The sequence below is a fragment of the Acomys russatus genome, chromosome 17 (genome assembly GCF_903995435.1).
Source record: "Acomys russatus chromosome 17, mAcoRus1.1, whole genome shotgun sequence".
NCBI classification, from domain to species: Eukaryota; Metazoa; Chordata; class Mammalia; order Rodentia; family Muridae; genus Acomys; species Acomys russatus.
Window position 1 is genome coordinate 60,696,809 of NC_067153.1, and position 10,988 is coordinate 60,707,796.

At 50.8% G+C, this 10,988-nt stretch overlaps 1 protein-coding gene across 1 annotated transcript; it reads right to left on the reverse strand.

Moving 5' to 3' along the window:
- Nucleotides 1-7,976: 7,976 nt before the first annotated feature.
- Arf3 (ADP ribosylation factor 3) lies at nucleotides 7,977-10,672 on the reverse strand. Its single transcript, XM_051160308.1, has 4 exons — nucleotides 10,409-10,672; nucleotides 9,235-9,345; nucleotides 8,908-9,032; nucleotides 7,977-8,284 (listed from the first exon to the last, which is right to left on the reverse strand). The coding sequence occupies exons 1-4, from the start codon at nucleotides 10,554-10,556 to the stop codon at nucleotides 8,123-8,125; spliced, it is 546 nt and encodes a 181-aa protein (XP_051016265.1). The 5' UTR covers nucleotides 10,557-10,672; the 3' UTR covers nucleotides 7,977-8,122.
- Nucleotides 10,673-10,988: the final 316 nt, after the last annotated feature.

The following is a 10,988-nucleotide window of genomic DNA, read 5'->3' on the forward strand; positions in this document are numbered from 1 at the left end:
AAAAAAAGTCCAGGATAGTTTTAAACTTGAACTCCGGCCTCAGCCTTTTAAATCCTGGGATAATAGGTGTGTTCCACCACTCTGAGCTCTGAAAACCTTTTGAGATTGAGCTTTGTGTCTGCCACTTTTCTATCTTTGGTGTTCAGGCCTGACACATACATACCAAGTGTGCATTAACTGAACCAGACGTCCCTGTTGCCGGACTCACTGTGTTCTCAGCTGTGCCCTTCCCTTGCTCTTTGAGTTCCCTCCAGGATGATTAATTACCTCCCTTTCAGGTCCTGACTCTCTCAGCTAACAGTGACTTTCCCCTGTCTGAACTGAAGCCTACACCACTCTCTCGCCTTGTTTATTGTGGTCCCCATTTCTCTCTTTCATGTCCTTCAAAGAGCCAAGTAGCTCACTGATGACAAGGACAAAGTATGACATGCCTAGAACTCCCGAGGTATGAACTGCATAATTCTGGACAAGTGTTTTGACTTTTCAAACAGGGTCTTTTGTAGCCTGAGCTGGGCCTCTGAGCGAAGGTGCCTTAAACTTTAAAAAACAAACTTGACAGGCAGGTGAACATCCCTGAGTTCAAGGCCAGTCTGTCCTATGTAATGCCTTCCTGGACAGCCAGGATGACACAGAGAAACTCTGTCTTGAAAAGCCAAAACAAACCTTTTATTTATTGTCTATATAGGCAGGCAGGTGACCCAGTATGTGTGAGGGCTGTGTCGTGAGAAGAACTCGGCTAGTCTGGACAGGTGGCCCAGTATGTGTGTGAGGGCTGTGTCGTGAGAAGAACACGGTTAGTCTGGACAGGTGGCAGATGCCTTTCCTGCAGAGCATCTCACTAGCTCAGCCTTTGTTCCTCCTCCCTCTACTCCCAAACGCTGGGACTATAAGCATTCAATCCACATCCAATCAAATGTTTTATTTTGAATTAATTGTTGAACTATTAAATGAGAAACCATTTAAATATCTAACTATAGTTGTATGAAAATCTCTAAGACAAATATATAAGCTTCAATTTAAGAGTAAACTATACATGTGATGTGAGCTCACTGCACTTTAAGCCCCAGGTACATGTAGGTGAACATAGTCACACGAGCCAAGGCTGCTTACCAAGCATGAAACCCTGGCTCAACCGCAGCACTGCCCTCACTGTGCTCGGTACACACCCTGGAGGTGGAGGCCGGTGATCCAAGTCCAAGCCATCGTCAGCTACAGTGAGTCTGTAGGCCAGCCTGGAGACATGAGCGCTCTCTCTCTCCCTCTGCCCACCCCACTTTGAGCCTGGTGACTGTAATTGCTTTGAGGGCTTCACTGTTTACCTGTACCCTGCCGAGAAGCAGCTTCAGCTCTGATGTCTTTTGTTTTGAGACCGAATCTCTCTATGTAAGCCAGGCTAGTCCTGAACTCAGAGATGTGCCTGCTTCTGTCTCCTGACTGCTGAAATTAAAAAGTCATATGCCACCCCACCTGGCTGAGACCCCATTTCTCAAAATAAGAAAAAAGGAACCCAAGGATGCACCTCAAGTGGCTGAGGATGGGCAGGGTTGGCGAGGGGACAGAAGAGTAAAGGGAATAGGTCCGACAGGCAGGCTGTGTGCATACGTATGTATTGTGTGTGTGTGTGTGGGGGGGCCCTGACAATAAGGGCTGCTTGCTTGGCTATGTACGACAGGCAGGCTGTGTGCATACGTATGTATTGTGTGTGGGGGGGCCCTGACAATAAGGGCTGCTTGCTTGGCTATGTACAACAGGCAGGATGTGTGCATACGTATGTATTGTGGGGGGGCCCTGACAATAAGGGCTGCTTGCTTGGCTATAAAAATATTATATGAGTAGCATGGCCCAGCATGGCTAAAGCAAAGAGAGGCCCATGGAGGGGAAGGTAAGAGCTGGCTGCAGAGAACCTTGAATCTCTAAGGCCATGAGAACACTGAAAATGTCTGAGCACAGGTGCCCACCACAGTACTCAGCACAGTGGCTAACTGGAGTGAATGTACCATGTAATTAGACAGCTGTCTAGGCTCTGAGGTTCTATAAGGAACGTGAATGGAGGATGAAGTGGGTAGGGTGAGGAGCCGCAGAAGAGTGGCAGAGGCGGACATACTGTGTACCAAGTTCCAGGCCAGCAGGGCCACAAATGAGACCCTGCCTCGGGGAAAAAACAAAAAAACAAACCCACCCAAGGCAACTTGTAGACCGCTCCCGTTAGGGCCAAGGAAGAATCACTTCCTTTGGACTAAGGAGGAACTTGAATTGTGATTTGAGAAGGGCAGGAAAGCTGGCCCAGGCCAGCCGAGGGGCACAAGTGGAGGACCACATCCACAGAAGCCCTGGTCCTTGAAGCATCAGGAATCAGTTGCCCACACAGCAGCCCGGCGTACACAGGGAACTGCATCTGCAACTGCTGAGGACCGAATCAAGGCCTTACTTTGTCTTTCTGTTTGTTTGTTTTCCTGGTATTGTGAATGGAGCCCAGATATTTGAACTATGAAGCCCATCCTCCTCAGGCCCCACTTAGGTATGACTTAAAGAATGAAGCAGGCAGCTCCCAAACCCCGCGGGTGTTCTAATCACTCCACCCACACGGCAGAGACAGAGCAGATATTTCCATGCTATTGTCCCTATAGCAGTATGCGCTGTTTAGCTGTATCTGAAAACCAGAGTAAATTCCCGTGGTTCAGAGCCATGAGCCAAGCCTTCTATCCAGTAAATCAACCCTGTCCTAGATGGCTCTCACCAGATGTTTGGTTTGTGTGTGCTGTACCAGGGATCAGACCCAGAGCCTCCTACCACGTGCCCTACCCCATCTCTTGATGTACAGGGTGGGGGGGAGGACAGGGTGCAGTGGCAGGGCAACAACATGGACAGGTGAAAGGCTTAGTGTAAACCTTCTACCCATCTGGCAACTCACTGTCAGGACGCTTTTGTTGAGAACTGCTCAGCTGTGAGCATAGCAGCTTTACTTGTGGCGGCGTCCTGTCTGTATTCACACCCAGCTTAGTAGCGTAGAAAGCAGACACACTTACCTTTTAGCTTTGAAAATTAACAGTCCTGACCCAACTTCCTCACTCCCAGACCCTCACTAATTCCCAACTGTGCTCCCTTTACTACACTCAATGTTTCCATTTTCTTGGCCCTAACCCTTTGCACCTTTCTCAAGAACTCAGAGTCATTCTCACCCATTCTAGCAACAAGGGTCAGGAAACCCAATTAGGAAACTCTACAGAGGAAGGAAAGCATTTGGATTGTCATTCCCCAGTGACCAGCACAATATGCCACCTCTCCAGCTACTGGGTCAGAGTGAACCAAAGATGGTGCTTACTGTTATAGCCAACCCAGGGATCTCACTGCCTGTACTGACTAGCAGGAAGGGAGGGGCATCCTCCTCTGTCATTCCCAAGATTCCCAGATTCCAGAGCACCCTGAAATGGATGCCCAGCTCCCCCTGCATACAGTGGGTAACCCATCTTAAACAAATGCCTAAACAGAGAAAGTTTCCCCTTATGCAGGAGGAGCACTGAGTTCGAGGTCAGCCTGGTCTACAAAGCAAGTCCAGGACAGCCAGGGCTACACAGAAAAACCCTGTCTTGAAAAACCAAGGGGGGGGGGGTTTCCCCTCACTTTCGGTCCTGAGTGTGTGTGCTTCAACTGGCAGATTAAATGCTGGACTCCCCAGGAGCTCAACACTGTACCTCAAAGATAAGAAACACACCCCATCTATCCCCCTGGGCTGATCTCGGTCCATTGGTTTCATCCAGGTACATTCTGGAAGCTGCCTCACTTCATATACTCTGGAAGTGTACACTTGGCTCTGGGTCCTTTATCAAATTATGACAAATAAGCCATGGGAAGGCACATGCTCACCTTCAGGCTTATTCCCCTTACCCTGTATCTCCTCAAAGCTGACAGGTTCGGTCAAGAGTCACAGCCACAGAGGGATTCCCTACCTCCCTTGGGACAGGAAAGAGCCAGTCACTTGCTTCTCCAAGTTGTTCTAGTATCAAGACTCTTCCACTAGCCTGTCATTCGGCTAAATTACTTATTATTTACTTTTTCTGACCGAGGTGGAGGGTGGGGCTATGGCAGACAGACCAGGCTGGCCTCAAACTCTCAGAGATCCTCCTGCCTCTGCTTCCTGAGGCTGGTATTACAGGTGTGCACCACCACGCCCAGGCTCTGTTATTAGTTTTATGAAGAATTACAGCTGAGGCCAGGTTACAGCGGGCACATGCTGTAATATAACACCGAGGAACAAAGGTAGGAGGATGTTTACAAGTTTGAGGTCAGTGCATGCCTTTAATCCCAGCACTCAGGAGGCAGAGGCAGGTGGATCTCTCTGAGTTTCAGGACAGCCAGGGTTACACAATGAAACTCTATCTAAACCCCCCCCCCCCAAAAAAAACAAAGTTCGAGGTCAGCGTGAGCTATACTAAGACCCTATCTCGAAAGAAAGAAAGAAAGGAAAAAGAAAACATAGCTCAGAAAATGATCTATTAATTAACAAATAACAAAGCACTTGAGACAGATGTTCCTAACTTGTTAGCTATAGAGAGCCTGAAAGGAAGGAAGTGTCATCGGATTCTCAGGGAAGATGATGCTTGAAGATACAGGGTTGGTGACAGTTGAGTGGTTTCAAAGTCAGAGAATGGGCAAAAGGCGGTGGGTGGTTCTTGAGGAGAGTGACAGGAACTAGAGAAAGGGCCGAGAAGAAAACCATCAAGGAAAGAAAGGGAGAGGAACAGAGTATAGAGTGCACACTTCATAATAGAACGTGGGATTTAAACCAAGTCTAATGAGAGGAGGAGGAAGGAGAGGCTTCCCTGCCGGGGCAACATGACTCCTGTTGTGTGTGTGGAGTCAGACAATGGCAGCAAAAGGCCATCAAAGCCGTAGGAAGGAACAGGAGGATGTAAGTGTCACAGAAGATGAATCCCTTAGGATGTCTGTGCATTTCTGGGTGAGAGTTAGCGGTCTGACAATGGGGAACCACACACCCCAAGTGCAGCTAGCTGTTACACTAAAACCGGGCCAGTTTAGTACACTGCCCAGATGTTTCCCTCTGTGCTTACTTACCTGCTCCACCCCTAGCCCCAAGCCCAGCCCCAGATGGGTGAGCACACTCAATCTATGTGCAAGGGTGGCCTCATGTCCAAGGTTGGAGAGATCTAAGACTAGAAGGAGAAAGGGGCGCTTCAAGCTCCAATCGCTTTAGTCCCTAACCTCCCTAACGCTCTGACCCTTTAATGCAGTTCCTCATGCTGTGGTGACCCCAACCATAAAGCTATCTCATCAATACTTCAGAACTGTAACTTTGTTAATGTTATGAATTGTAATATAATCACCTGATGGTCAGAATGTCTGATATGCGACCCTGAAAGGGGTCAAGACTCAGGCTGAGAACCTCACCCTAAAGTCTATCAATGGGGTAAACTTAGGCTGGGCTCCTTAAGCTCAGTCAGAGCCCTCACGCCCTCCAATTCACACTCAGTGTTCACACAGCCCTCACACCCTCCACTCCACACTCAGTGTTCCCAGCAATCCTCAGTCCCTCCAGGATTCTCTGCGCCATCTAGCACACGGCCTCCCACCTTCGCAGAGGCCCCGAGGCGGAGGCCCCACTGCCGCATGGTGGCTGTACAAGGAGGAAGGGCTGCTCCAAAGCTGCGTAAAACATGTTTAATTTCCAACCAGGGTCACAGTCGTTGCATTATCCCACATTTTTGAGCAAGGATAAAGAAGGTGAGTTATTAAACATATACAGTCTACATTCCAGAGAAAGGGGGAAAAAAAAAAAAAACCACACTTCAGAACTGCAGACACCACTGTAACACCACAAATCTTAGAGGCAGAGGGAAGCGGGAGTCCCCAGAAAGAAAGCTTGGACAAGGAGGATAGAAAATTAAACCAACTGAGAAAAGCAGGAGTAGTCGCAGAAATGGAATGAAACCCCAACACCCAAGGCCTGTTAGGTGACTGGGAATGAGAAAGCACTCCCACCTCTCCCAGGAGCCAGAGATGTTACCAAGATGTTACCGCCCCCTGCTGGACACATCTGGAGCAGCACCAAGGCAACATTCAAGGCTGCTTCAGCCTGCGAAGCCTCAGGTTGGTCCCAGGAAGTGGAGAAAAGTAAGACGCTGGGGTAAGGAGTGGAGGAGTGGGACAAAGCCTACAATGTACAAACCTACTTGGAACTCGCATCTAAGCGGGAAAGGTCAGGAAGCGTGGCAGAGAAGAAGGCAAAGTCCTCACCAATCACAGAGTAGAAAGCCAAACAGAAGACAAAACAACGAAAAGAAAAACAGGCAACAATGGTAAACAAACTCAGAAGGCAAAGAGCTCACAGAGAGGCAACTGAGTAGGCAAAACCAGAAGCCAGCAAACAAAGTGTGGAGGGCAGTGTCTGGAGTGAGAGGAGGGAAACAGAACCCCTGGCCCCCCATATACCGATCACATACACTCACACAGTGGTCTACAGTACACGCACACGGCACCTGGGGTAACAGCACTAACTGCACTCAATGACACACCCTGGAACCGCTCACAGTCAGCTGGGGCAGGAGAGGAACCTATCTGCCTGCTGCAGGCAAAGGTGACAGGGAACCTAGCCAGAGGGGAGCTCAGAACAGCCCTCTGGGAAGGGCCCCTCAGCCATGCTGCAGAGGGCCCAGAGTCCTGACCTAAGCAGAGAGGTTATGGACGGCGGTTCTGGAGCTCAGGGAGCAGCCAGCACACACAGGAGCCCACACAACAGCCGCAGCTTCAGTGCAGCGACAAGTCAGGACCCAGGTCAGAGCCTCAGGAATAACCGCCCTCTACAGAGCAGCAGCTGAACCAGACAGAATGATGGAGGGAGGGCCCTGTAGATCACTGTCCCAGCACCAGCACAGAGGGTCCTGTCTCCTCCACTCAAACCTGCCTACTCAGGAACAGTGTGTAAGGGCTGGTGACAGCTGCCAGGAAGGGGAGAGGACAGCAGGACTATTGGAGGCCAGAGAACAGAAAGTCAGCTGTCTCTCAGCTGCCCTGTACTGGAGAACAGGGGTTGATACCGAGTCTGCTAAGTCACCCCCACTCCATGGCTTCTCATTACTCTACCTGTCAGGCAGTCAGGCCAGCAGGACTACTAAGGGAGAAAATCTCTGACAAAGGACAGATGGAACCACCCAATCCCCAAGCCCAGAAGGCTGAGGAAAATAAAGAAGGCAGCAACAGGCCCACTCCACGCCTTACCTTCCCCAGACCACACTGCACCCTGGACATGCAGGTCCCAGCAACCCAACTCCCTCTGAGCTCCTGGGGAGCAGATCGAAGGAGGGTGGGAGGATCAATAAAACACTCTGGACTGATAAAATCGAGTGGGCTCCTCTCTCCTTCCCAGTAGTGAGGCAGAGTGGAATGGCATCTCCACAGGAAGTCACCCAGAGAGCAATGCCATTCCATGCACTCCTAAGGGTGGAGAAGGAGCCATCCTCTGCAGGTGTAGAGGAAAGCAACAGGACCCATCCACATCCCCTTGTTGCACCCACACACAAGGCAGGCTCCTGGCTGCAAGCCCTGAGCTGTGCTCCACTCCCTCCCCGAGCCCCACATATATATCTCTCTATACACATATATACAGGCGCACACATGCACGCACACACAGAGAGGCCTGTGCAGTTTCCATGTAGAAGACGAGAGGGTGCAGAAGGAAAGGAAGACAGGGAGTAGAGTGGCCGGGGAGACATGAAGGGCCTCAGAGGCCAGGAGCACAGCAACCAGCGCCAAACAGCAAACAGAGACAACACCCCACTCTTCCTCCTGAAACCAGGGGCCACCCCATGAAACCATAACAGCCTCATTTTGTTTTAAATCCAGTAAATTGGAAAGATTCATCATCAGGACAACAGCTGGGGCTCATCATGTCAGCGGATGGGGAGGGGGGATGGAAGGGAGGGCAGAGGGGGGAGGGGGGATGGAAGGGAGGGCAGAGAGGGGAGGGGAGGCTCTTGCTGGGCTTGAGAACATGAGACCCAGGACCTTGGCCACACTTTCGAGAGGAAGAAGGGGGAAACTGGGGTAGGAAGACAACAGGTGTGTGTGTCAGGAGAGGGTGGGGTGGTCAGACAGGGCTGCCTGGCTCTCACTTCTTGTTTTTGAGCTGATTGGCCAGCCAGTCCAAGCCTTCATACAGCCCGTCCCCGCTGGTCGCACAGGTGGCCTGAATGTACCAATTGCGGTGACGCAGAGAATGCAGCCCCAGCTTGTCTGTGATTTCAGCAGCATTCATAGCGTTCGGCAAATCCTGCAGCACAAGGGAGACACACAAAGATACCTCAGGATCTTTCAAAGGCTGCTAGAACATCCATTCACCAACGCACGTGTATGGCCCCTTCTTCACCTCTGGAAACCCGGATCAAGATGAGAAGGAGCTACTCCAGGCTCATGGAGGAGTGGCAGGGTTTCCAATATGTGTGATTCAGATGGCCAAAGAATCAAGTCTGACCGCAGGAGCAAGGCCAGTTCTACTACAGTGCACCACAGGGAAGACTAAAAACCCTGAAGACGCCAGGCGTGGTGGTGCACACCTTTAATCCCAGCACTCGGGAGGCAGAGGCAGGCAGATCTCTGTGAGGGGCAGCCTGGTCTACGAAGTGAGTTCAGGACAGCCAAGGCTACACAGAGAAAACCCTGTCTCAAAAACAACAACAACAAAAACCCTGAAGACACATATCTACACATTAATCTGGAGGACTAAAACACTGCTGACCACACTGGGCTGGGACAGGAAGGGGGCGTGAAGAAGCCAATTGTTTGTATTTCCCATGCTACCAAAACCTGACAGCACTAGTCAGGGCTCTATAGAGCTCCATGACTTACATAGCCTGGCTGCTCTCTCCCAAACGCAGGAAAAGGGAGAACCCTCACCTGTTTGTTTGCGAACACAAGGAGCACAGCATCCCGGAGCTCATCCTCAGCCAGCATCCTCATCAGCTCCTCTCGGGCCTCATTCACGCGTTCCCGATCATTGCTGTCAACCACAAATATCAAGCCTAAAGAGCAGAGGGAGCATGGGGCACAGAGAGGACAGATGGCTGCTGTGCTACCCTTACCACACCCCAGACACACACTCCCTTCTCCACTTGCAGGCGCTGCAGCAGGGCAAGGGCTGACGACCCATGTCTAAGGAGACAGCCATGCTCTCTGCACAAGCCCAGCAGAGCAATGCCAGCCCAGGAGGTTTGTCTGCCATACCTTGGGTGTTCTGGAAGTAGTGTCTCCAGAGGGGCCGAATCTTGTCCTGGCCACCTACGTCCCAGACTGTGAAGCTGATGTTCTTATACTCCACCGTCTCGACATTAAACCCTTTAGGGGGGAAAAGTCAATGGCCACTGGCCTCAAGCACCAAACCTATAATAATGACGTATTGAGTTTACTCCCATTTCTTCTCAGCTTTGGATATGACACCAACCAAAAGCTTAAGGGATCCTGGGACCCCCTAATCCTTGACCTTGGTAGCCTCAAAGAAAATCTAAAAGGGCTGGAGAAATGGTTCAGTGGTTAAGAGCACTGCCCCCGCCCTTGCAAAGGCTGGGATTCAATTCCTAGCACCCACATAGTGGCTCACAACCATCCACAACTCCAGTTCCAGGGGATTTGATGCCCTTTCTTGACTTCTATGCTCACCAGCCATGCATACATATGGTACGCACGCGCGCGCACGCGCACACACACACACACACAGAGGCCAAAAACACATAAAAATAAGTATATGTTATATTTAGCATTGCTATAACATATGTATTATTTTAGGAAGGAGATCTAAGAAGTCCAAAACAGCGAACCCTGATCAGAAGGCGCACAGCCGCCCAGGCAGTCTAAGCCACCTTCTCCCCTGTTCACAGACTTTGGTCCTCCAGTCTACAGAGAAGTGACTCCATTGCCCGTCACTAACCTGGTCTACACTAGGATGCAGAGCCAAGAGGCACAATGACAGCTGAGACATGAGCTGCAGTGCTAGAGTCCCAAGTGCAGCAAGCTCAGGATGATGACCCACAGCCCCCCATGTCTGTAGCAAATGTTCTCCCCCAAACAGGCAGGTCTTAACCAAGATTGCCACTGAAGATCTAAACCAAAGCAATCCCAGGCCTCTGGCAGGAACTTCAAAGCCCTCCACCTGCTTCCAAACAACACAGAGAACAAACCAACTCTAATGCCTGAGGGCAATTGTTCAGTGCCAGGCTGCGGAAGTTCCCGTATCAGCGGGGGCCAGGGCAGGTGGGCAAACGGCAGCTCTAGCACCTGCCAAAGTTAAACAGACTCTCTGAAGCCCACAAACCAGGACTTGCCAGGGGAGACGGGCTGGGTGGGAGATCTAGCAGCAGGACCCAGCCTTCCTCAGCCCACAAACAAGCTTGTCCTTCCTTACCAATGGTAGGAATGGTGGTGACAATCTCTCCAAGTTTCAGCTTGTACAGGATGGTGGTCTTTCCTGCGGCATCCAGGCCCACCATCAGGATGCGCATCTCCTTCTTTCCAATTAGGCTCTTCAAAAGGTTCCCAAAGATATTGCCCATGATTACAGTGGCTGCTTTCTGAGGTCAGTGGGGCCCAGGTAGGGGCAGTGGTAGTCTGGTTTTAGTCTGGTCCCTGGTATGGAGGGCTTGATCCTAAACAAAGGAAACACAAACTCCTTATCATCATTTGTAAGGACTTCACACACACAGACTTGCCAAAGTCATGGCTGGAGTTCATTCACCACTGGCTGAACACCACAAGGGACTAGGAATCCCAAGGCCCACACACACACAGGCAACGCAGGGACAGGCAGGACATGGCTCTGCCACTCATCTACTGCAGTGACTCGAGGCAGATCTGCAAATCGAGAAGGTTCTAGTCGATTTCTAAAGTCGTTTCAGTTCCAGTGCTCTCTGCTACACCCCGGAGAGCTAAGACCCACCTGCCACTCCCTCCCTCCACCAACCTTACCCTGAGACTTCCACAATGGG